At 38.4% G+C, this 27863-nt stretch overlaps 2 protein-coding genes across 2 annotated transcripts in view; both read right to left on the bottom strand.

Moving 5' to 3' along the window:
- The window catches only part of LOC148304329 (uncharacterized), a 53982-nt gene extending 26861 nt beyond the window's left edge, over nucleotides 1-27121 (bottom strand). Inside the window, exon 1 of the mRNA XM_088268444.1 lies at nucleotides 26699-27121. Coding sequence (XP_088124570.1) covers nucleotides 26699-26731 — 33 coding nt within the window. The 5' untranslated portion in view covers nucleotides 26732-27121. The remainder of the gene's footprint in view (nucleotides 1-26698) is intronic.
- MED16 (mediator complex subunit 16) lies at nucleotides 371-27863 on the bottom strand. Its single transcript, XM_088268441.1, has 18 exons — nucleotides 27689-27863; nucleotides 25803-26104; nucleotides 24078-24210; nucleotides 22941-23104; nucleotides 21767-21940; nucleotides 20095-20267; nucleotides 17862-18032; nucleotides 16552-16680; nucleotides 14230-14368; nucleotides 12318-12438; nucleotides 9794-9880; nucleotides 8448-8587; nucleotides 5750-5931; nucleotides 4683-4878; nucleotides 4490-4599; nucleotides 3713-3810; nucleotides 3105-3236; nucleotides 371-2016 (listed from the first exon to the last, which is right to left on the bottom strand). The coding sequence occupies exons 1-18, from the start codon at nucleotides 27751-27753 to the stop codon at nucleotides 1983-1985; spliced, it is 2550 nt and encodes an 849-aa protein (XP_088124567.1). The 5' UTR covers nucleotides 27754-27863; the 3' UTR covers nucleotides 371-1982.

Below are 27863 nucleotides of genomic sequence, written 5' to 3'. Positions count from 1 at the left end.
TCATCATAGTTTCATCTATGTCATCATTGTTCCATGTGACGTCATCATAGTTTCATCTACGTCATCATTGTTCCATGTGACATCATCATAGTTTCATCTACATCATCATTGTTCCATGTGACGTCATCATAGTTTCATCTACGTCATCATTGTTCCATGTGACGTCATCATAGTTTCATCTACATCATCATTGTTCCATGTGACGTCATCATTTTTCCATGTGACGTCATCATAGTTTCATCTAAATCATCATTGTTCCATGTGACGTCATCATAGTTTCATCTACGTCATCATTTTTCCATGTGGCGTCATCATAGTTTCATCTAAATCATCATTGTTCCAACAATAAATAATAAATAAAATAACCAGACACGTATAAAACAATTTTTTTTAATGGAAAATAATTTACAATCATACTTATATTTAAAACAAAACATAGAACGTCTCATTGCAATCTATTATTTACATGGATATTTATTTCACCATCAAATCTTCAGTTTTACAAAAGATATACTAAAGTTACATTGAATAATTTGTCAACTACGTCTACCAAATTATATCTGACATGCGCTGTAGCGGGTTGCTGAGTTGAAGAGATGACCAGAAGATAGAGACGGGTGGAGACTGACCGTGAAAGAGGCAAACCAATCATCACACAGATAGTGAGTGATCCGCAAAGAAGAAGAAAGAATGCTAAAAAAATCTACAATATCCACAGTCAATGATTGATTCCATTCCTTGAGTTATTTATTGAAAATCATTGATAATAATGGATTTTTGTTAGTATGTAATGGCGGAGTCCTGGTTCCAACCCTAATGTACGGAAGTGTAGCATGGAATTGGCAAAAGAAGGATGAAAGTAGACTGGATGCAGGCAAAATGCGATCTCTCAGTGCGGCAAAATCATATATTGCTCACTCCTTTCAACAACGTCATAAATCAAAAAACTTGATTTTTCAGGAGAACGTTTTTAAAGTTTAAAAACATAATACAATGTATTAAAAATAAATATCAAGCCACTTATTGAACTTTTTACTGTGCAACAGATCTTTTTAGGTAATACCCGAAGGTTTTTACTCCATTTGAAATATATTAAGTATATTTAAAAAAATAATTAAACAATACCTTTTCTTCAAAATGCAAAAACAACACTTTCTGCCCTGTAGTGGGTAAATATTAAGTGTAAAATATGCCGGTTTTGCTTGGATATAGTACATTTTCTGGGCATTCCAAAAAACATGCACAACTGAAAATTGACAATTTTTGATTTATGACGTTCTTGAAAGGAGTGAGCGATATGGTAGATGTTCCAATGGTGATATAAGGAACGAATGCAAGGCTGAGATGAGCATTATCGATAAAATGAAGAAAGGTGTGTTCGAAAGAGTGAAGAAAGAAAGAAAACAAATGTGGCCAATGTGTTTGGTAATAGGAGCAGACGAAGACCGAGGAAAACTTGGCATGATCAGGTATTTTAAATACTTGGATGTGGTCGCATCAGGAGTCGGTATAATCGGCGGTATGTATGAGGAGACGCTCGAATGTGGAAGAATTGGCAAAGATCGTTTGCAAAGATAGATAGGTGTGGCATTCTATTCTCTCTCTCTACCCCTGCGGAGAAGCTGGGTGATGGTTAGTGTAGTTATTATTCAAGTTTCATTTTACAAATATGTATATCTTTTGTAAGTAACGAATTCAAAGTGAAATAACTCAAAATATCACAACACCCATTAAAAATAAAAATAAAATCTATACATGTTTTCTTTAACTCTTGCCTTCCCCTGCGGAAAGCGGCGTGATTGTAAGTCGGCTGGTTTACGAAACCAGCTTATTTCACGACTCGACCGCACGGATACAAAACACTGCCGGCTGCTGAGGAGGGGCCTCAGGCGGACGGCAATGAAAATTGCCCTAAGTAAAAGTCTTGCTCAGATACGAAATCGTATCCAATCAGTCTATGTGTTGCGTTTGGTAGATTCCCGCTACGGATATTCCACGCTCCAGAATCCGCCACACCTGGAACAAAGTCAAGGGTACACAAATGCGTCTGCAACCATATATCGCTCACTCCTTTCAAGAACGTCATAAATAAAAAATCGTCAATTTTCAGTTGTGCATGTTTTCGGAATGCCCAGAAAATGTACTATATTCCAGCAAAAGAGGCATATTTTTAACTCAATATTTACCCGCTACAGGGCAGAAAGTGTTGTTTTTGCATTTTGAAGAAAAGGTATTGTTCAATTATTTTTTTAAATATACTAAATATTTTTCAAATGGAGAAAAAACCTTCAGGTTTCACCTAAAAAGATCTGTTGCACAGTAAAAAGTTCAATAAGTGGCTTGGTATTAATTTTTAATACATTGTATTATATTATTAAACTTTAAAAACATTCTCCTGAAAAATCTAGTTTTTTATTTAGGACGTTCTTGAAAGGAGTGAGCGATAAGTGTTGTGATTGTTAGAGAAAATAAATGATTGGGTTTTGTGCCTCTCAGAACGGGAACAGGTGTTATCATTTCAACATGGATGAAGAAGAATATGAAAGTCTAGGTATTGACAGGGCTTACGGCCTGACATAGCTTGGTTCATATGTATTATTTTTTGACATCTCATCAAAGATGAAGAAGTATATGGAAGTCTGGGCATTTACGGGGCTGACGACCGTCATAGGCTGGTTTAAGTGATCACTTTACACACGTGTAACATTCACCAATTCTACCCATTAATGACAACCACACTACTCGAATTCTTGGAAGTTCTAAATATATGAACCAATTTAGAAATCTTGTTCTTGAATCACTAGAACTTCACTAGAGACATCTATTGGTGAGATGTAAAGAAGCTTTTTACTAAGCAGAAACTCTTATATTAGTATGTGAGGTCCATATTCTTATTCATCTTTGATGAGATGTCAAAAAATAATATGAAAATAACTCCTGTAATTGGAGATAATCCAGATTTTGTGAACAAGTATTTGGACACACTCAAAATGTTGTAAATAAGGGTTTGAAATAATGAAATTTTGGAATAGGGAATGCTTTTATTGAGCAAAGACTTTCTGTTTGTATGCAAGTCCGATGAGGGTTTGTAGGGGAAGATATACCTGCAGGCGGAGATCCACCTCTGGTCCCAGGCGCGCACGGCCGTGCTGCGCTGCAGCGGCTGCCGGGAGGAGGCCGCGCCGCAGCGACCGCATCGCTTGAGCCACAGCGGCCGGCTGCCGAGGTGCAGGTGCCTGTGGGGGGCGGACGGAGCTGTTACAGAACCGACAGTGGACTGGATGATTTTAATGGTGACATATTGCTCACTCCTTTCAAGAACGTCATAGTTAAAAAAAACTTGATTTTTCAGGAGAACGTTTTTAAAGTTTAAACATATAATACAATGTATTAAAAATAAATATCAAGCCACTTATTGAACTTTTTACAGTGCAACTGATCTTTTCAGGTAAAACCTGAAAGTTTTTTTCTTCATTTGAAAAATATTTTGTATATTTAAAAAAATAATCAAACAATACCTTTTCTTCAAAATTCAAAAACAATATTTTCTGCCCTGTAGCGGGTAAATATTATGTTAAAAATATGCCTCTTTTGCTGGGATATAGTGCATTTTCTGGGCATTCCAAAAACATGCACAACTGAAAATTTACAATTTTTGATTTATGACGTTCTTGAAAGGAGTGAGCGATATATTGTGATGATGAAATGTGACCTGATGGAGTCCATGCAGGAGTCTGATGTGATGCTCCCCTCCAGCGGAGGGATGTCAGGAATGTACTTCAGGGATTCCGGCTCTACTCCGAACTCCAGCTGAAAATGGAATATTTGCAATAAAAACTAATAAACAGCGTATCCAAAATTTTCCAGTGTATACATTTTTCAGCGTATACATATTTTCACTGTATACATCTTGTATATTTTTTTTTGCATATACATATTCACCGTATACATTTGTAAGCGTAAACATGTTTTTAGCACATATAAATATTAAACCTACAAATTTATACATTTATACATTTTTCTGCGTAAACATTTTTAAACGTAAATATTTTTAAGCATATACATTTTTCGTGTATACATTTATTTGGCATATAAAAACGTTTTTTCTTCCAAATAATACATTTTGTATTCTTTGTATACATTTTTCAAAATTTACATTTTTTAGTGTATACATTTTTCAGCATATAGAAATGTTTGACAAACCAATTTATAGATTTTTATTTTCTTGTATATTTTTCAATGCATACATTTTTCAGCATAAACATTGTGTCAGCATATATAAATGTTAGACCTACCAATTTGATTTTTGCTAGATTTTTCAGCGTAAATATTTTTCAGCGTAAATATTTTTCAACGCATACATTTTTCAACGTATACATTTTTTCAGCATATTTCAGCATGGTCAAACAAATGTTCGACCTACCAATTAGAGCATCTTTCGTTTTTTGCATACATTTTTCGGCGTAAACATATTCCAACGTAAACGTACCAAGAGCGGCAGGTTCTGGTAGTTGAGCGCCGGCGTCAGGATGCAGGTGCGCGGCAGGGACTCGTTGATCTGCGGGATCAGCACCTGCGAGGGCAGCATGCCGCATTCGTCTGGAAGCAGAGACATGGTACACTGGCCGTCCGGTCGGGTGCCTAGTGCGCCCCGTGAGCCTGGCGAGCCTCCCCTTACTCACCGAGCAGCTTGTCGTCGGGCTCGCCGCACTGCTGCAGGCGCGTGACGAGCCGGTAGAGCAGCAGCAGCACGTCCACGCCCTCGGTGGACTTGGTGAACACGGGCAGGCAGTGCGGGCGCTGCACGCCCCACACGCGCACTACCACGAACAGCTCGCGGAGCGTGCTCAGCGCCGCCGGGTCGCGCAGCAGCTCGTACTAAGCAAACACGCAATCGCAACAAGTCAATATCACAGGCTATCATGTCCACATCACAGGTAAGAAGTATCACTGGTGACCTAATTGCAATAATGAGTGTAACCCGTGACCTGATCCCAATAATGGGCGTCACTTGTGACCTTAAGATAATGAGCGCTATTTATGATCTTGAGGTTGTGATGAGTGTCCTTGTTTAAGTATAATGTGAATAGCACTAATATGTCCTAACAGCAGTATTACGGTGTTTGAAAATGATGCGGAACGCATCAAAACACGTGTCACAGTGGATTTTAAGAAATAGTGGTCTTTACTAAGTAAAACATCAATTAAAAACGGATAGATTTTACCACAAAGTGACTGCCGAATCGATTAATGAAATTCTTTTCATTTATTTATAATTACCATATACATTACATTGTCCGCCTCCGTAGTGTAATGGTCAGCACGCTCAGCTACAACGGTACCTCCAGAACGCTGGAGGTCCCGGGTTCGATTCCAAAGGGGGGTAAAATAAATATAAGTGATTTTTTCACTGTCATATTTATTCAATATTACCCTGGACTGGTACCTAAAGCGGAGGGCTGATCACCTTTCCTTCATGTGTAAACCATCAAGATAACACTGCGTTTATATGACGCAGTGCCCTATGCACCATTGGGGTGCGGATAAGGGTTTTATTATTATATTATTATATACATTAAAAACTAAAATTTATACCCATTGACAAAAAAATCACAAATAAGCAAGAATACTCTTGTTAAAGATGTAGAAGAATCCCACTTCAGAATACTCCTTCAGACACATGGAACAGATCAATATCTAATGGCTGTGATGACAGTGTCACCGGTGACCTAACGACAGTGTCACTGACCCCCTGCGAGGAAGCGCTGGTGGGGAGCCGGGCCATGGCCGCCAACGCCACCTCCACGGCCCACTGGATGAGCTGCTGTGCCGACTGCAGGGTGGACGGCTCCACGGCAAACTCCTTGGCCTCCAGGTGTATGAGGGCCTTGTCTATATCAGCTACAGGGGTCGGCTGCTCCGATATCAGGGCTGTAAGTCAACGAAACATGCATTCTGGTGATTGGAAAGACTTGGAAAAAAGAGAATTTGCGGCAATATTGATTTCAAGTATTTTGAGTATTTGAGGTGTTCTGTGTCACTAGATGAGGTTAGGATATTGTCTTCTTCTTCTCCGTCTTATTCCTCATTGCTGAGGGTTGTGACCCTTGCAGAAGCAATGACTCTTCTCCAGTTATCCCTTGCCTGCCCTGTTTTTGGTCAATGGGTCAGGTCCGGAAAGATAATAGAGATGATTATTGGTCAATAGATCCGACTATCGAAACTCCGATATTCTCCAAGATAATGAGTCGTGATAGATTTAGGCAGATATGGCAGGCATGGCATTTTTCCAACAATGAAGATAACGTGGACAGTACTGATCGCCTTACGAAAATAAGGCCAATATTGACATATCTCACAGCCAAGTTTAAAAATGTTTACAGTCCTCATAGAGAGCTTTCTCTCGACAAAAGTATAATACCATGGCGTGGAAGACTCTCCTTTAAAGTTTATAATGCTTCCAAAATTATAAAATATGGGATTCTTGTACGCGTGGTCAGTGAAGCTACTTCAGGCTATATTTGTAACATGGAAATATACAGTGGACAAGGGAGACCATTATTAGATACCATGACTTTACTTTTGAATCCGTATTTAAATTTATGGCATCATGTTTATATGGACAATTATTATAATAGTGTACAAACCAGCGAAATCTTCCTTCAACATAAAATTAGAACCTGTGGAACAATAAGAATGAATAGAGGTCTGCCCGATTCTTTGAAGAAAACAAACTTACGCAAAGGTCAATCATTATAATAGATTTATATTATCCACTGACACTTCGTGATGGAATTGCATTTTTAATTTATTATTAGATTAAAACCAATATTTTTAGCTTTTCCACTTTTTTATTTGACCAGCGACCGGGTTTCGTCGTTACCGACATGATGATGTCGGTAACCCAGTCTGATGAGACTGGGTCACCAGTCTGATGATGTCGGTAACGACGAAACCCGGTCGCTGGTCAAATAAAAAAGTGGAAAAGCTAAAAATATTGGTTTTAATCTAATAATAAAAAAAAAAGTCAATCATTATTTCGCCGAAAAAACCATGTTCTTTTGCAAGTTTGGCAGTCAAAAAGAGGAGTGCGAATGATTTCTACAATTCATTCAGCAAACATTCTAGAAAGCCACAACATTGATTGGGCCACAAAAGAACGGATCTGGAAACCTCAGTGCGTGATTGAATATAATAAATTCATGAAAGGGGTTGATCGTGCGGACCAATATTTGTCATATTATTCTATATTGAGGAGAACTAAAAAATGGACAAAACGAGTTGTTATGTTTTTATTAAACTCAGCTCTATTTAATGCTTTTAGAGTTTATAAGTCACTGAATAGGCGTAAAATAAGATACAAATCTTTTTTGCACAATGTTGCACAACACTGGATATCTGACAGCATTCCTGAACATTCAGCAGCAGATGAGCAAGAATCGGGACCATCCACCTCTCAGACTACAAGAAGAACCCGGAATATTGACCCCCCTGGAAGACTATCCATGGATTTGAGGAAACATTGTTTACAAAAAATAGTGACATCCGGAAGAAAGAAAAACCCTCAGCGGCAATGTCGTGTTTGCGCGACTCATAAAAAAAAAGTTTAACGTGCTATATGTGCAAGTTTTGTTCTATTCCTCTTCATAGGGGTGAATGTTTTGAGAAATATCACACTCTGACTCGATATTAAATTTATTTAAAAGGATTTTCAAAATTAATTAATGTTGTAATTTTAAAAACTATGAAAGAATGATTTTTTTTTTTTTGATATTTAAATATACAATTTTCCAACGTCAATTTGTGTGTCTAACAATGAATTTACACGGTACTGGCTATGGTAAGTATCACACAAAATTTTTTAAGGCAAAATACTCATTACTTTTACAGATATAGCGATTTTAAAAAAATACACATTATTTCCGCAACACCCTTATTTTCGCCCGCCCCTACGTGGGGCGGGCGAAAATAAGGGTGTTACACTATCTGCGGGTGGATTCGCGCGCTAACTACTACGTTAGTTAGCGCGCGAATCCACCCGCAGATAGTGTGTTAATACCTTCCAGCATTGAAAGGGTTAAGCATCAATCGACCCAACGGGTAGAAATACCTTGGATCAACTTATTTCCTCTGATAGCGAGTGTTTTTGCCAAGAATTTTCACTCATGAATTACATGAAATTAAAGTAACTTTAAACATGAGTAAATCCACTCACGAGTAGGCATAGGCGTTGAAACTTATAAAGTTGAAGCCTGAGTAGGGACATGATAAACAGTGTTGCATAAGCCGTTGCTAGATTTCAGAGTCACTTGGACGTTAGGTAATTAAAAAAAAATAAAAAATTTACTCTGCTTCACTTTGCTTGCATCATTCGCTAAATTCCTGTTCAGGGTTTGCAAATGGAGGTTGATCACACGCTCCGGAAGACCATAATTTGAAGACGTTACCTGCGAGGCTTTCGGCCGGTCCCTTGTCGTGAGAGGCGAGGTCGGAAGGCCGCAGGAGACTCTTGAAGGCCGTGGCGATGGAGTGCAGCATCAGCAGGGAGGTGAGATCGGAAGCCCGGGACTGCCCCAAAGCCGTCATTCTGCAAGTCAATACGAGAATTTATTAAATTTTATTTATTCATTTAACACACTATCTGCTGGCGGATTCGCGCTCATAATAGAGATAAACATCTCTGGAAAGAAGTGATAACATTTAACCATACTGTATACATGGATATGAGATCAAAAGATGCCGCAAAAGTCATGCATAAAAATAACTCACACGCAATTTACGATGAGTCGAGTGAAAAGGTAAAATTACCCTTCCCGCCCAACACCACCAGTCGAGTGTTACGTTTTTAAGTACAACATAATACAATTTCTAAACATTGATACATATGGCAAACTTATAGTTTCAGATTCGCTGTGCCTCTCTTTTTTTTTGACATCTCAACATAGATGAAGAAGAATAAAGAAGTCTAGGCATTTAGGGGCTTGAGACCGTCATGGGCTTGTGGTTTAAGTGATCACTTTGCACGCGTGTAACATTCACCAATTCTACCCATGATTGACACCCACACTAGGTACTTAAATTTTCGGAACTCCTAGATATGTATATTGATCGATCTCATTACACAGTACACATGAGTTCACAACACCCATCTATGTTGGATTGAGAAAGATTTTATTTAGCAGAGACCCTTTTATTTGGATGTAGGCAAGATCCGAATCTTGGATTATGTTGCATGTGTGTAAAGTGTAGTGGTTAGCGCGCTAGGCTACCACGTTGGAGGTCCCAGGTTCGATTCCCAAGAGGGTCAAAATAAATAATAGTGATTTTTCAGTCTAATATTTATTTAATATGACCCTGGACTGGTACCTGAAGCGGAAGGCTGATCACCTTTCCTTCGTGTTTTTAACGATCAAGATAACATTGCTTCTATACGATGCAGTGCCCTATGCACCGTTGGGGTGCGGATAAGGGTTAGAAGAAGAAGTGTAAAGTGACCACTTAACCAGTCTATGACAGGTCATAAGCCCTGTAAATATGTGGACTTCCATATTCTTCATCTATTTTGAGATTTCAAAATGTAAAAATAGCTCCTAAGTGGAGAAAACCCTGATTTGTGAACAAGTATTTGGACACACTCAAAACGTTGTGAGCAATACAGATGTTCAGCACGGCCCAAAACGGTGAACGTTGCAGTGCGTAGAGTGATCACTTGACCCAGCCCTGTGAACGCCCAGACTTGTGTATTTCATTTGTATAAATAGATGCTTCGTCTCTGTTGAGACATCTGACATACCTCGACAAGCCGGCTCTGAGGGTCAGCCATTTGGTATAGTGGTACTGTTGCCAGACCGGGGACTGTCGCAAAAAGTTATCGGTGAATCTGAAAAAAAAACAACTTAATTAATACAATGAAAAAATCATATCTCGAACAATTTATTCTAACTCACGCTGGGTTGTTCACTTTACGGATGATATCCGCCAAACTTATTAGTTTTTTTTTTATATTTATTTATTGACTTGGCGTTCAATTTGTAGAACTCCATTTTAATTTATGTATTAATTTTAAATCAAACACAGATTTTTTGAGTCTACTAAGTTGTATTTTATTAACAAAAAACACATAAAAAATTATACTGTGACAATTGTTTCGCCTTGTTAGGGTATTATCAAACGAATGTGAAGATCAAATGGACTACGGTCCTTATGTAGCTATACAATTCTAAGTGACAGTTTTAAGACGTGCAGCAATAATTTATGGGAGACAACAGTAGCTAATGGGGGATGTAGGTATGTACCCTTATATTTGTTTTCTGGGAAAGGAAGAATTTATTGACATGGCCATATTTTAGAGATTTTAATACAATTGTTGGTAATATTATTTTTAAGAATTTTTATATGTAGATGTAATTATTAGTTTATCAGTAACACATCATGCAAGCGTTTACATAGAGAGATGGTGTACAGTAATAGTCTATTTAAATATATTTAGCAGTAGTGAAGACCTAAGGTTAGTTTGTTCATTAAGTAGTGGGGGATGTAGGTATGTACCCTTATATAAACAATTGTCACAGTATAATTTTTTATGTGTTTTTTGTTAATAAAATACAACTTAGTAGACTCAAAAAATCTGTGTTTGATTTAAAATTAATACATAAACTTATTAGTGCTAGAAATTCGGACTTTAAAGATTCAAACAAATGTCTGAATGAAATACCTGGGAGTATCTCTCTGGAAGGGACGCATATTATCAATATGTACGTATAATCCAAGTTTCTCATACAGACGTGACATACCGATGCACATAATATTTCTCAAATTAATATGCTTACTAATAATTGCATTAGAGTGTGGTTTCTAGTTGAATACCAATTTAATTTATCAAAAGGGAAGCAAGATGAAAGCGGATTACTTTTAACACAAATTTATTCAGTTTTATAAAAATTACAATCAAGAAATACTTAAGAATAATCGCGTGATTCTAATATGAGAACAGTTGAAATACGTGTCGATCGGAGGACGGGCGGCGACGAAGTGTGACGAGCTAGTTTCCGCTCGTTGCGGGCTCCGTAGGGTGTTCGTTATTTCACTCGATTTGAGTTGCCATAGTAGATGTGTGGGTTGCCACAAGAGCCACGATTAAACTTTCCGCATGTAAACTAAACATAGCCAAAATTATTTAAGTATTCTCGTGATACGTATAAATACTTTACTAAAATATCAAATAGGTTTCGTAAGTAGATTTATTTTATTAAATATTTGAAAAGCTATTTAGAAATATTACAAGTAAAATAACAAAGACTGCCTTTACCTTTTCTTAATAATTAATATTGTAAGTTAAAAAATAAACTTTTTCTTCTAATAATAAATATATATTTTATTGTTTATTATTGAAATGCTTTATTTTATGTTTTTCACTCCTTTCAAGAACGTCATATATCAAAAATTCATCAATTTTCAGTTGTGCATGTTTTCGGAATGCCCAGAAAATGTACTATATCCCAGCAAAGCGGCATATTTTTAACTTAATATTTACCCGCTACAGGGCAGAAAGTGTTGTTTTTGCATTTTGAAGGAAATGTATTGTTTAATTATTTTTTTAATATACTTAATATTTTTCAAATGGAGAAAAAACATTGAGGTTTTACCTAAAAAGATCTGTTGCACAGTTAAAAGTTCAATAAGTGGCTAGACATTTATTTTTAATACATTTTATTATATTCTTTTGAAAAATCAAATTTTTTCATATACGACGTTGTTGAAAGGAGTGAGTGATATCGCTCACTCCTTTCAAGAACGTCATAAATCAAAATACTTGATTTTTCAGGACAATGTTTTTAAAGTTTAAAAATATAGTACAATGTATTAAAAATAAATATCAAGCCACTTATTGAACTTTTTACTGCGCAACAGATCTTTTTAGGTAAAACCTGAAGTCTTTTTCTCCATTTGAAAAATATTTAGTATTTTTAAAAAAATAATTAAACATTACCTTTTCTTCGAAATGCAAAAACAACACTTTCTGCCCTGTAGCGGGTAAATATCATGTTAAAAATATGCCACTTTTGCTGGGATATAGCACATTTTCTGGGCATTCCGAAAACACGCACAACTGAAAATCGACGATTTTTGATTTATGACGTTCTTGAAAGGAGTGAGCGATATGTCAGCCAGCTGGTTAATTTGATCTTACTCCAAACTGAGTTGTGTTTATCAGATCCACATGTATTTTATCATGTCCTCGAGTATTATAATTATCTTATATATATGAGAGTTATATGTGACATGTCACATATAATGCAATATAAACAGTGGCTCACCTTTCATAGACTAATTCGACACTGGACGGTTTCATGGACAGCATTATGTCTATGGGATCGTATCCGGTGACCATAGAGTACTCCAGAAGCGTAGAGGCGTGCGAGATTGCCATCTGAGTGCCTGGAATATTCAAACACCATTGTAATTATAGAAAATCGTCGTATAAAACAATTAAAAATGAAGATATTAGAAGGGAATGTAGGGCTGAACTAGGGATAGTTAAAAAGTCATTAATTGATTCGGCAGTCACTTTGTGGTAAAGGTACTTTTTGCTTATTTGCATGTTTAACCTCGTAATGCCGTTTAATTTTATACATTTTCAAGATAGAAACAGAATCATTGCACATCGGGCATGTCGGCTTTGTTTTAAAGTCCACGAAAAAATAGTTTATAGTCCATCTGTCTTAAAAACTTCTCGGTTCTTCTGTTACTCTTCTCTTCTTTAGTTCGACGTCTTTACTACTTGACGCCATTATGGGTCTTGAAATTGTCAGGATGGTGAAATACTCCCATATATATACTCCCAGAAATACTACAATTAACCGCATTATGGATACTTATAATAAAATGTTTAATGACGTAGATATATTTGGGAAAAGCACTAATTCCATAAAAAATGACATAAGCAGGAAATTAGGTGAATGATTGATCGTTGCCGTTTGTTCAACAAGCCAACTGTTTATTATCCCTGTTTGTTGGATGATTTATGTTGACGTGGAATAGGTACTACACACACACACACACACACACACACACACACACACACACACACATACACACACACACACACAAACACACAAACACACAAACACACAAACACACAAACACACAAACACACAAACACACAAACACACAAACACACAAACACACAAACACACAAACACACAAACACACAAACACACAAACACAAACACAAACACAAACACACACACACACATACACTCACCCCAACCAACATAAGAATAGCATTATCGAAGGATTTTTTTAATTGGCCATAGTTACGTTAATTAATGTTGTATAATATATTGTTTTGGCTGTAAAAATCCCAAATAAAATAAAATAAAATATATGGGATGTGACACGCACTACGCACGATGGAATGTTCTTTTGGTGGTTTTGTGTACCCTTAAAGAAAAAAATGTGTGACTTGCTCCGCGGGCCGCCATCAGACACCCGGCGGGCCGCAAGTAGACACCCGAAGGGCCGCAAGTAGACGCCCGAAGGCCGCGGGTTGGCCACCCTTGGTTTAAGCTTTAGATATTTTAATAAAACGAAAAACGGATATCCGTATACGTGATCAAATTTTACTGCATCCGGTGTGTTATGGGGCGTATCCCAAAATGTCTCTGCTCCTAAGAGCTATAATAGTATGTAGTAGTGTGGATTGTTTGTTTACCGCTACACTACCATTAGTATTATACAAATCGCTCACGCCTTTCAACAATGTCATATATCAAAAATCGACAATTTTCAGTTGTGCATATTTTAAGAATGCCCAAAAAATGTACTATATCCCAGCAAAAGCGGCATATTTTCAACTTAATATTTACCCGCTACAGGGCAGAAAGTGTTGTTTTTGCATTTTGAAGAAAATGTATTGTTTAATTATTTTTTAAATATAGTAAATATTTTTCGAATGGAGAGTGAAAAACATTCAGGTTTCACCTAAAAATATCTGTTGCACAATAAGAAGTTCAATAAGTGGCTTGATATTTATTTTCAATACATTCTATTATATTTTTAAATTAAAAAAACCATCTCCTGAGAAATCAAGTTTTTTGATATATGACGTTGTTGAAAGGAGTGAGCGATATATGAACGAGGGTTGAGTTGACTTGTCTATTGTGATTGAATTGAATTCATAGTATGGTTGATTGACTGTATCGCAAGTAGCCTATGATGAGTTCTCACCGGTGTCCGTGGCGGGCTGCGGGAGGCGGTACAGGTAGAGGTGCGAGGCGCTGTCCACCACCAGCAGCACGCCCCCGAGCCAGGAGGCGTCGCAGCCCGAGATCCAGGCCCCCACCTGCTGCAGCGTCGGCGGCTGGCACTGCAAACCACACCGTGAGTCACCAGCGCGTAAAGCACACAATCCCGCGCACAAGAATGTACGACCAACGCGCGACTTGCCGCCTTCTACTGTTTTGTTTTATGTAATTTTATATTTCGGTAGTGTAAAGGCAAAGGGGTATGTCTATCTCAGACCAAATTATACTTATTATTACTTATAACCTTTATCCGCACCTAATGGTGCATAGGGCACTGCATCAAATTGACGCAGTGTTATCTTGATCATTACTTACAAGAAGGCAAGGTGATCACTCTTGCGCTTCAGGAACCAGTCCAGGGTAATATTAAATGAATATTACAGTGTTAAATCACTAATATTTATTTTCACCCTCCCCCTGGGAATGGAACCCGGGACCTCCAGCACGGTAGCTAAACATGCTGACCATTACACCACGGAGGCGGACAGGAAAGATTTTTTAGGAGGAAATTTTACAGGAGAGTAAAAACAAACTTGTGAAATTGAATACTTTGTTTGGATGGCATTTGTACATATCTTAATAAAACTGAATAAGTATTGCCACTACAGCTATATCCTTTTGCTGGATTATGGAATACACTATTTTAGACATTTTGTGGAACAAACTAAGAAAACGAAAAATTTGACAGATATACCCGTTTGACTTCAAGTTGTGTGAAGCGAAACTCAGTGTGCGAGTCACGTTATAGGCCAACAAAAAGTTCATAGTGCATAGCGTTTGTCATATGAGGCGTCACTGTAGTATGTATTGTAGAACACAATTTCTTTTTTTTAATTTTCATGAATAAAATTGAATATACAACATTTTGAGTGTGTCCAAATACTTGTTCACAAAGTCTGGATTATCGCCAGCCCCGTAAATGCCCAGACTTCCATATTCTTCATGATGAGATGTCAAAAAATAAAATGAAACTTGAAAAGTTTATAAAATGAAATAAATTTGTAAAAACCACTTTTTTATTATTTTACGATTATTATTATTTTGTTTTTATTTTAGAATTTTTACTACTGATTTATGTGTGTTTCTACGGTTTCATTTTGATTGTAAATTTATGTGTATGTGTGTTTCTACTGTTTCATTTTGATTGTATATTTATGTGTGTGGGTATGTGTGTAGTAACAGCACGCTCGGCTACCGTTCTGGAGGTCCCGGGTTCGATTCCCAGGGGGGTTCAAATAAATATAAAGTGATTTTTTCACTGTAATATATTTATTCAATATTACCCTGGACTGGTACCTGAAGCGGAGGGCTGATCACCTTTCCTTCGTGTGTTAACAATCAAGATAGTACTGCGTTTATATGATGCAGTGCCCTATGCACCACCGGGGTGACTTTGAAGTTCATTGACTTCAAGTTGTGTGAAGCGAAACAAGGTATGTGAGTTACGTTCATAGTGCATAGCGTTAGTCATATGAGGCGTCACTGTAGTAAGTATTGTAGAACACAAATAAAAAATCTTAAATTTTCACAAATAAAATAGAATATACAACATTTTGAGTGTGTCCAAATACTTGTTCACAAAATCCGAATTGTCGTCAGCCCCGTAAATGCCCAGACTTCCATATTCTTCTTCATCTTTGATGAGATGTCAAAAAATTAAATGAAAATTGAAAACTTCATAAAATGAAATAACTTTGTTAGAACCATTTTTTTTAAAATTATATTTATTTTAGGATTATTATTATTATATTTTTATTTTAGAATTTTTACGGATTGTGTGGAAGTTTTTTTGGTGAGAGTATTTTAATATTTTTGAATTAATATAAACCCTGATGATGACAAGGTTCTTGTTGAAACCGGTAGGTTAAATTGTAATAAAAAAGTGGTTATAACAATGTCCGCCTCCGTGGTGTAATGGTCAGTGTGTTTAGCTACCGTGCTGGAGGTCCCGGGTTCGATTCCCAGGTGGGGGTGAAAATAAATATTAGTGATTTTACACTGTAATATTTATTTAATATTACCCTGGACTGGTTGCTGAAGCGCAAGAGTGATCACCTTGCCTTCTTGTAAGTAATGATTAAGATAACACTGAGTCAATTCGATGCAGTGTCCTATGAACCATTGGGTGCGGATAAGGTTTATAAGTAATAAGTATAATAACAAAGTTATTTCAATTTATAAAGTTTATAAAATGTGCCACAAAGTATCTGCGGAAAACATTCGAGAAATGAAAATTGAATATTACCATCAGAGGCCTAGGGCTGCCGGGGCCCCCGTGTAGCGGACTGTACTTGAGCTGTTTAGGGGGCGTAGCTCCGCCCACCAAGGTGCCCTCCGACTGGTTCCAGACTTGCGCCAGGGAGGCCGAAAACGCCTGAAATATTTTAAAACTAACTATCACGAAACATATCTATCGCACATCGTTTTAGCTTGAGGGATAAAATAAAAAATGAAGATACCAGGAAAAGACTCAAAGCAGAGGATTCAATTTCAATTTATTCAACAAAAAATCAATATATACATATCAAACAATATTCAAGGCGTATATATTGAAAGTAAGCAAGAAGACTTAAAGGTGTAGAAGAATCCCGTTTCGGAAAACCCCTTCGGACACATGGCACAGATCAATATCCGGCGTGATATTGTTCAACATAGCGGTAGCTCTTCCTACAGGCATAACCATCGGCAGGTTGGTCCTGTGTATAGGAATGTGAAACAATCTATGTCGACGCTGTCTTAGGTAACTATCGGGAACATGCAGACCAATGTTCCGGATAATTTCAGGATTATCCATCATACCGCGCAACAATCGATAGAAAAAAAGAAAGGATATGATGGATCGCGTGGCCAAACTCAAATGGCCGTGGGCAGGACATATCGCTAACTCCTTTCAAGAACGTCATAAATCAAAAAACTTGATTTTTCAAGAGAATGTTTTTAAAGTTGAAAAATATAATACAATGTATTAACAATACATTGTATTATATTGTCCGCCTCCGTAGTGTAATGGTCAGCATGCTCGGCTACCGTTCTGGAGGTCCCGGGTTCGATTCCCAGGGGGGTTTAATAAATATAAGTGATTTTTTCACTCTAATATTTATTCAATATTACACTGAACTGGTACCTGAAGTGGAGGGCTGATCACCTTTCCTTCATGTGTAATCGATCGAGATAACACTGCGTTTATATGAAGCAGTGCCCTATGCACCATTGGGGTGTGGTAAGGGTTTTATTATTATTATTAACAATAAATATGAAGCCACTGATTGAACTTTTTACTGTGCATCAGATCTTTTTAGGTAAATCCTGAAGGTTCTTTCTACGTTTGAAAAATAAAAAATATATTTAAAAAAATAATTAAAAAATACCTTTTCTTCAAAACGCAAAAACAACACGTATGATACAGAGGCTCAAAGAATAGCGAGAAAACTTGCTATTTCTCTATTGCCGGCCTGCTGGGCGCGGCCAAGAATGCGAGATATCTCGCTCTTGGCACAGAAGCGGTTAAAAAATCACCCACCAGAAAGCCACAAGAGAAGCGGTGTCCGCAGGTACCTGTTTGAGGGTGTCCCTGTGCAGGCAGTGCACCGTGTTGTCGTTGAGGGTCAGGAAGACGTAGGGCAGCGCGGGGGCCAGCAGCGCGGAGCTGGAGATCTGCAGCTTGCTGCAGGACACGCTCACCACCTGCGCCGACGGGCTGCGGTAGCTGGCCTGGTGCTGCCAGAGCTGCAAGACGACTACATTCATACACACGCACGCGCACAGTTATACAGAGTGTGGATTGGTGTTTCAATTCAATTCAATTTATTTATTTATGTCCGCCTCCGTAGTGTAATGGTCAGCATGCTCGGCTACCGTTCTGGAGGTCCCGGGTTCGATTCCCAGGGGAGTTTAATAAATATAAGTGATTTTTTCACTCTAATATTTATTCAATATTACACTGGACTGGTACCTGAAGTGGAGGGCTGATCACCTTTCCTTCATGTGTAAACGATCGAGATAACACTGCTTTTATATGAAGCAGTGCCCTATGCACCATTGGGGTGCGGTAAGGGATTTATTATTTATTAATATACACATTACAGACTTAAATTGAATCGTATACATTAACAGAAATAGAAAATAAGTTAGAATACTATAGCTAAAGGTGTAGAAGAATCTCGCTTCGGAAAACTCCTTCAGACACATGGAACCGATCAGTATCCAATGACATTATTATATTCTTGAATTAACAATAAATATGGGAGTCGAAGACTGCAATATGTCGTTCCGAACATTTTTAATTTGTTGCCGACGGATGTTAGAGGTCAAAATAAAATATGGAACAAAGGCAAAATAAAGGAATGGGTAAATGATCAAGAGTTAATTTTATGAAAATTGTAAAATGTTTATATTCTTAATTTTTTTTCTCTTTTTTGTGTCTATATTAGGTTAAAATCGTTAAAAACAATAAAAATGTATTAAAAAAGAGCTCCACCGACAAGACACACAAGGTGGCTTGGTGGGTCTCTGCAAAAAAAAGTTCTAAATATTTATATAAATTGTGATTTAAATAAATGTATACAAAAAAAAAATATATATATATATATATATATATATTGTTCAACATAGCGGTAGCTCTTCCTACAGGCATAACCATCGGCAGGTTGGTCCTGTGTATAGGAATGTGAAACAATCTATGTCGACGCTGTCTTAGGTAACTATCGGGAACATACAGACCAATGTTCCGGATAATTTCAGGATTATCCATCATACCGCGCAACAAACGATAAAAATGCGTAATCAAATACACATTCCTTCTAGTCTCTAAACTATTGTAGCCAAGCATACCCTGGAGAAACTGGGTCGGGTAGAGCCGAGGATAATAGCCGCACTCTCTCATGTAGAGATACCTCAGAAACTTCTTTCTTTCTTCGTTTCGTTTCGTTATCCTCCATATAAAATCTGCAGAATGGGGAGTCATGTAGTCCAATTTTTGACTTCCTCAGTTTCTTGTTAAACTTTAGAGTTTCTGTGTTGAACCTCCGCCCATTTCGCATACTATGTATGCAATTCAATCACAACCAACTTATCGACTCAACTAGTCACAGACAGACACTGGTGAGAATGCCTCATAGGCCGCTTGCTATCAATACAATTTCCCATACTATGAACACAATTCTTCTCCGACTTACTCCTCATTACTGAGGGTTGTGACCCTTGTGGAAGCAATGACTCTTCTCCAGTTGTCCCTTGCCTGCGCTGCACGTAGCGCTCCAACCACCGAGGTACCTGCTGCTGCCTTAACTCCATCGGTCCATCATGTGAGGATCTTCCTCTCCCTCTCTTCCCCTCCAGGCTACCAATCATAACCAGTCGTTCCAGGCTATCCCCGCGCATATAACTAAGTCCCGGTGACATTTATTTATAAAATACCACTTGTACTACCATCTGTGATTGCATTAACTAACTAACTAACTAACCACCACGCCGCTTCCCCGCAGGGGTAGGGAGAGAGAATAGAACGCCACACTACTCTGTCTTTGCAAACATTCTTCGCCTCTTCCACGTTCATGCATCTCCTCATACATACTCGCCGGTTGTTACGACTCATAACCTGACCACTTTCAAGTATTTGGCATACCTTCCTTTGCTCCTTTTTCCACTTACATTCGCCTCATAAATTTGTTTTACCGTTCTTTCCTCATTTATTCGTTCTACATGTCCAAACCATCTCAACGCACCTTTCTTAATTTGTGATTTGCATTTAAACACTAAAAATAAAACGAGGGCCGAATCGGCTAGTTACCACGGTGTTGAAGCACTCGGAGCCCTTGGCGAGCAGCGAGTGGACGGGGAGGGAGTGGCTGACGAGGCTCCACAGCTCCACGCTGGCCCCCCGCAGCGGGGGCCCGCACGCCGCCACCAGCAGCGAGTCCATGTCCTCGCGGCTGGCCCATCTCACCTGCACGATCTGAGAACCTGGCGGGAGAAACCAAACTATGTAGGCCGTCGCTTCTACAAGATGATGCAGACCATGTGATGTGTCTTCTTCAAACCCTTATCCACAACCCAATGGTGCATAGGGCACTGCATCATATAAACGCAGCGTTATCTTGATCGTTAACACATAAACGAAAGGTTAGTAGCCCTCCACTTCAGGTACCAGTACAGGGTAATATTGAATAAATATTAGAGTGATAAGAGAAATATTTGTGCTTTTTTATTATTTACACAAATATTTCAATTTCAGCGGCTCATTATTAGAAATAGGTATCAAATTGCGGTAGAGTGGGTTCGAACCGAGGAACTCTGACTTAAGAGTCCGCGACACTAACCGGGGGACCACAACCCGACACTGTTGGAAGTACTGACTGATCACCTTCATATAATTAACCATCAACATCGCATCAAATTGATGCAGTGCCTTATGCATTGGGTGCAGATAAAAATATCCATTACAATAATTTTGTCAGCCTCCGTAGTGTAATGGTCAGCTCGCTAGGATGCTACCATGCTGGAAGTCCCGGGTTCGATTTCCAAGAGGGTCAAAATAAATATTGGTGATTTTTCAGTCCAATATTTATTTATTCTCAATATTATTAATATTTAAAGCATTTCCTTTGTGGTTAGTCATTTTTACCGTATTGTCCTGACGAAGAGACGGGTAAGTCTCGAAACCGGTAGACATAAAAATCTCGGTGAGTGGTTATATACTAATATTATTAACATTTGGGAAAAAATAAATACCTAATATTTATTTAATATAACCCTGGACTGGTACCTGAAGCGGAAGGCTGATCACCTCTCCTTCGTGTATTCAACGATCAAGATAACACTGCTTCTATATGATGCAGTGCCCTATGCACCATCGGGTGCGGATAAGGGTTAGAACACATTGGGTACGGATAAAAATATCCCTTACAATGATTAAAGAAAACACTTGTTTTTATACCACTTGAGTTTTATTAAAGACTACTAGTTTCAGAAGCTAAACTTCCATCATTCAGGTCTGAATAAAAACTAAACTCGAGTGTTCTCGAGTGCCACAAAAAACGCGCTTAGAGTGTCAGAAATGAAGACTCTGAGAAGCATAACAGGCAAGAGTCTTCGAGATAGAATCAGAAATGCCAAGATCAGGGAAATATGCGAGATCCAAGATGTCGTTAGGTGGGGAAGGCAACGAAGGAGACAATGGTATGCGCGTGTGAGGAGAATGGAACCATCCAGACTCCCCCACATTGCATTGTACGGCCAACCCCATGGTAGACGACTCCCGGGCAGACCACCAAAGAGATGGGTCGATAGCTGGGAATCGACGTCGCAAGAGGCTAATCCCTCTTAAAAACAGGCCGTAAGGCCTATAATAAGAAGAAGAAGAAGAAGAAGAGTGTTCTCAAAAAACAAGTGTCTTCTTTAATCATTGTAAACATGTCTTACCACAAAGTTAATGCCGAAACAATTGATAAAGTATCCCTTACAGTTGTGGTCCTTGAGGGTGCAGTCCCTGAGGAAGAAGCTGGGCAGCGGCTGGCTGAGGATCTGCAGCGCCTTGGGCTCGTCCTGCAGCAGCAGGGCGCGGCGCACCGTCACCTGGTAGCACTGCACGGCGTGCGACACGCTGCCCGAGGAGACGGCCACCAGCAGGTTGCCGTCTGCGGACGAACGCAAACAAATCAGGATCAGAGAGATGGCAATTCTTCTTCTTCTTCTTCTTCTTTCCATGTTCGCTCGATAGGTGGAGCATATGGCCAACACGAGACGTCTCTATCTATTGTTTTTAAAGGGACCTATTAAAATAAACTATGAATGTGGGAAAACAATGAATGCGGGATCAAGAGGTCAATACGCAAATATATACGACCGAGTAAAGATACCATCCTCTCAATCTGCATAACCATTCGTAGGCTAAAATTCTAAGAAGAATACATGTTTCAGATGCAAATGTATTTATTGAAAAAAAAATACAAACCAGAAAAGAATTTTAAAAAATACTTTGGTTTTTTAACTGTTTCATTTTCGTAAGTCAATAGTATATTTTCGGCATTGCAAATAATATTTTTTTCAGCATTGGTTATTGAATGTGCGTTGTAGAAAGTTTTCTGTCAAAGAGTGTGCACGCTTCTGGAAATGCAGTTACAGGCAGCGGCTCCTTTTCATCAATATCGACCTCTCCCGCTATCGGTTACACAAGCTTTCGTTAGTTTCTATCCCATACGTTGCCGTTGAATGAAAGAAAATTGGAAATAATGTAAAAAAACGACAAAATGTATCAAATATGCAGCTTAATTCGAACGATAAATGCGGTAAATGGTGATAGAGAAACGATCAATGCGGTTTAGTTAAGTATGAAATTAATTCGGGATGGAAGAAATAAACGACACATCCGGGAAAATGATTATTCGAGAACGATACATAGAGGTTTCACTGTATTATTTTCAGAAATATAAGACTTTGTTTTTTTATCCACTCACATTTTTACTAACAATCAACTAGTTTTGGCTACAACCTGTTGCCCTCTTCAGCGTAAAATTTATGAAAATTAAAAAAAGGTCTTTTTATTTCTCAAAATAATATAGGTTGGGTTGGGTTAGGTTAGGTTACACCACTGCCAAAGAGCCTTTGATAAATATATAACGCGTAAACACTCCTTACTCTTGGCATAGCAGATGTCCGCTGTCGTGATGAATCCCCGCGTGGAGCCGAGAGACTCTCCAGCGACGAGAAGCGGCGATCCGAAGGTGCCGTCTGTGGGCAGGGCCACGGCACCAATCATACCGGTGGCCGTTATAATGACGGCACCCTCTGCAGCCACGCCGCTGAAATCACACAAGAAGAACATCAACAAGGTAGGACGTGCGTGAAACTAAAATCACGATGAAAAAGCAATCCGGAAGGGTAGCAACTGGAATTTTGCATATAAGGAAGGATGATGTGAAAACTGCATATCGCTCACTCCTTTCAACAACGTCATACAGGAGAAAGTGACCAAGTGCATTTTTTACAAAAACGTGATCATTGACTATTTGATACCTTACTAGCTTAATATTGCCCTGAAAAAATCCCAAAGGATTTTAAACTTGGAAGTATAATATATTGACTTGGTAAAAATGACTAACTGCATTGATGTTTATTTTCTCTCCAAGCAAAAGTGACTTAAATGGCCCTACTGAACATTTTACGTTTTGTTAGTTGGTCACTTTCTCCTGTACGACTACGATATATCAAAAATCGTCAATTTTCAGTTGTGCATGTTTTCGGAATGCCCAGAAAATCTACTATATCCCAGTAAAAGCGGCATATTTTTAACTTAATATTTACCCGCTGCAGGGCAGAAAGTGTTGTATTTGCATTTTGAAAAAAAAATATTGTTTAATTATTTTTTCAAATATACTCAATATTTTTCAAATGGAGAAAAAACATTCAGGTTTTACCTTAAAAGATCCGTTCCACACAGTAAAAAGTTCAATAAGTGGCTTGATATTTATTTTTAATACATTGTATTGTATTATTATTATTTAAAAACGATCTCCTGAAAAATCAAGCTTTTTGATATATGACGTTGTTGAAAGGAGTGAGCGATATGTAACATACATCAGACCAGTGTTTGGCAAACTGCGGCTCGTGAGCTGCGTGCGGCTCTATGGGGGCACTCCAGTACTAAGGGTTAATTGATGTTAAGAAGGTAATATACATAAAACCAATAAATACTTTTTTTAAAAACAATTGGTGAAGAATTGCACTAAAAACTAATCCAAGCAGGAAGCAGATAAAGTGAGGAGAAAAGATTACCCAAAGTTTCTGACAGTCGGGGCAAATCTCTGATGCTGAAACCTTTCTCCGCACGGAGACTGGTCTTTCTTCTCCGTGCAGAGAGTCACCTTCCGCCCGTTGTGGAAGAATGCAGCCTTGATTATGATTTCACCTGCGGGTAAATTAATTCAACATTTTCAAATCAATCCCAACAATTCAATAGTATCTATCATTGATCGATTCAGCAGTCACTCTGTGATAATATGTATCCATTTTTAATTTAAGTTTTCTTCTTCTTCTTCTTTCCACATTCGCTCCCTAGGTGGAGCATATGGCCAACACGAGACAGCACGAGAGTCACTCTGTGATGCGCCATCTCCTTGGCTTCCTCCCAGGTCAGTCCGGCGTCTGGAAGTTCCGCTGAGTATAGTCGGTGAATGGTCTTCCAATCCTCAGGGTTGGAAGAAGAAACACGAGGGGTTGATGCTCTCAGGTGGCATTCTAAGGACATGTCCCAACCATGTTTAAGTTTTACTTGGTAAATTCCACTATTTCATCAAATGTATTGTGACACGTCTTTCCATGCATCCCGCATCATTTTCATACGATGCTTGAAAGCGATGCAGGATGCATTATGCCATGTGTCACAATACGCTTACTCCTTTCAACAACATCATTTATCAAAAATCGACAATTTGCAGTTGTGCATGTTTTCGCGATGCCCAGAAAATGTACTATATCCCAGCAAAAGCGGCATATTTTTAACTTAATATTTACCCGCTACAGGGCAGAAAGTGTTGTTTTTGCATTTTGAAGAAAAGATATCGTTTAATTATTTTTTTGAATATACTAAATATTTATCAAACAGAAAAAAAATCTTCAGATTTTACCTAAAAAGATCTGTTGCACAGTAAAAAGTTCAATAAGTGGCTTGATATTTATTTTTAATATATTTTGTTATAATTTTAATCTTTAAAAACGATCTCCTGAAAAATCAAGTTTTTTGATTTTTGACGTTCTTGAAATGAGTGAGCAATATGTCCTGCCCATTGCCATTTGAGTCTTAAGCCATGCGATCCATGATATCTTCTACTTTAGTTCTGTTCCTGGTATCTTCGTTTTTTATTTATTTTATCCATCACGCTTAGATCAAGCATGGATCTATCTATGGATGGAAAATATGCACAGTTGAAAATTGAAAATTTCTGATATATCGCTCACTCCTTTCAAGACGTCATAAATCAAAAATCGTCAATTTTCAGTTGTGCATGTTTTTGGAATGCCCAGAAAATATACTATATCCCAGCAAAAGAGGCATATTTTTAACTTAATATTTACCCGCTACAGGGCAGAAAGTGTTTTTTTTGCATTTTGAAGAAACGGTATTGTTTAATTATTTTTAAAATTTACTAAATATTTATCAAATAGAGAAACAACCTTCAGGTTTTACCTAAAAAGATCTGTTACACAATAAAAAGTTTAATAAGTGGCTTGATATTAATTTTTAATACATTTTGTTATATTTTTAAACTTTAAAAACGTTCTCTTGAAAAATCATTTTTTTTGATTTATGACGTTTTTGAAAGGAGTGAGCGATATGTATGACGTTGTTGATAGGAGTGAGCGATATATGTTCCACTTAGGGAACAATATATGCTCCACTTAGGGAGCGTATATGGTTTAGTTAAAAATTTATTGTTTTGGTTGATTAGCCGTATGCAAAGGAATCAGTCGGCTAAGTGAGGACTTGGAGTGAGCGGTGACCTGGGAAGCTGGCCGTGTGCACGCAGGTCCACTCGTTCAGGAGGTGCTCGCGCGGCGCGTAGAAGCGCACCTCCCCGGCCGTGTCGGCCGCGAGCAGCAGGCGGCCGTGCGGGTCCCACTCGAGCGCGCTGAGCGGGCGCGGGAAGGAGGCCAGGCGGTGCGCGGCCCAGGGCGTGGACAGGTCGCACACGTACGCGTGCGCGCCCCAGCTGCGCCCGCTCGCGTCCTCCAGCCGCGTCAGGGACGTGAACGCCGCTATGTTCAGCGGCGAGATGGTACACAGCGTCGGCCCGCCGTTCAAACTGGAAAAATGTCGGACACATCTACATACCTAACTGATACGACCAAATTTTTATATCGTATTCATGCAGGAGAAAGTGACCAAGCACATTTTTTACAAAAACGTGATCATTGACTATTTGACATCTTACTAGCTTACTATTGCCCTGAAAACATTCCAAAGGATTTTAAACTTGGAAGTTTAATATCTTGACTTGTTACAAACGACTAACTGCATTGATGTTTATTTTGTTGCCAAGCAAAAGTGACTTAAATAGCCCTCCTGAACATTTTACGTTTTGTTAGTTGGTCACTTTCTCCTGTACGACTACGATATATTAAATATTTTAATCGAACAATGATTTTTAGAGTCTACTAAATCCTAAAATTTGGTGGTGTCAAAAGCCTGCGTAATCGGAGGGCATGTATGACTAGATGTATGGATTTTTTTCTTTAGGAATAACCCGCAAAACGCCTATTTTAGATGCTTGTCTGCAGGTAGGATAGCAAGGATAGGGAAGGTAAATGTGAAAAATACATCACAGAGTATAATTAGGGTCCTTTTCCATACTGTTGGTAGAGAGCGGGAGACGCTTGCGAGCGTTCTATTTGCTTACTTTAGGTAGAGCGCGAGAGACGCCTGCAAACATTGTACAGATGGGAATTGGGTGTTGCGGCTACTTGTGATTAGTATACTGAGAGTCGGGCGGCAGACTGCCAGAGTATAATTAGGGTCCTTTTCCATACTGTTGGTAGAGAACGGGAGACGCTTGCGAGCGTTCTATTTGCTTACTTTAGGTAGAGCGCGAGAGACGCCTGCAAACATTGTACAGATGGGAATTGGGTGTTGCGGCTACTTGTGATTAGTATACTGAGGGTCGGGCGGCAGACTGCCAGAGTATAATTAGGGTCCTTTTCCATACTGTTGGTAGAGAGCGGGAGACGCTTGCGAGCGTTCTATTTGCTTACTTTAGGTAGAGCGCGAGAGACGCCTGCAAACATTGTACAGATGGGAATTGGGTGTTGCGGCTACTTGTGGTTAGTATACTGAGGGTCGGGCGGCAGACTGCCAGAGTATAATCAGAGTCGGGGTTGATGAACAAAACCGCCCGACAACAATGTGATATTATTATAATAATAATGATATTAAAAGCTATGGCTATGAATAAAACAACCAAATATTGCGCTAATTTTTCGAAAAAAACAAATGCAAAAAAACACCTGACTTACATATTATTTAAATGGAAATTTATGGATTATTCCGACTCCTGACCCAACCACTTTCTAGTATGAACTATTCTACATGTAGAATGGCGAATGTTACACAACCCATAAAGTGGATCACTTAAACCAGCTAATGACAGGTCGTAAGTCCCTAAATAGTGCCTACTCCTGTCACGTCAATTTGAAGACAGGTTTTTGATGTTCTTCTCCCAGTATAACTAAATTAATAATAATAAAAATACTAAATAAATATAGCAAAAATAAATGAAACGCTTTACTTTTATACTACTAGTAAGTTTTCTATAAAGAATGATTAAATGGTTTTGAAATATATTATTTTGATTTGGTTCTAGGATGTTTAATTTAACCTAAAAAGCACTTACCATTCTAAGCTCGGAGGAACGCATTTAAGCGGTTTCCTATACATCGCGTAAATCAGATCCATCATATGTGCTTCTATGTGACGATTATTTAATAAATTTCAAGCTACTTAATTAAATAAAAATAACAGGTATTGTGACATTTCACAAGCGCCTACGAAAATACCCCTAACAATAT

Source organism: Brachycentrus maculatus, unplaced genomic scaffold (genome assembly GCF_059751285.1).
Source record: "Brachycentrus maculatus isolate JH-2025_06_01 unplaced genomic scaffold, ASM5975128v1 h1tg000324l, whole genome shotgun sequence".
NCBI classification, from domain to species: Eukaryota; Metazoa; Arthropoda; class Insecta; order Trichoptera; family Brachycentridae; genus Brachycentrus; species Brachycentrus maculatus.
Note: the sequence above shows the minus strand (reverse complement) of the source record. Positions and strands in the feature narration are given on the sequence as shown.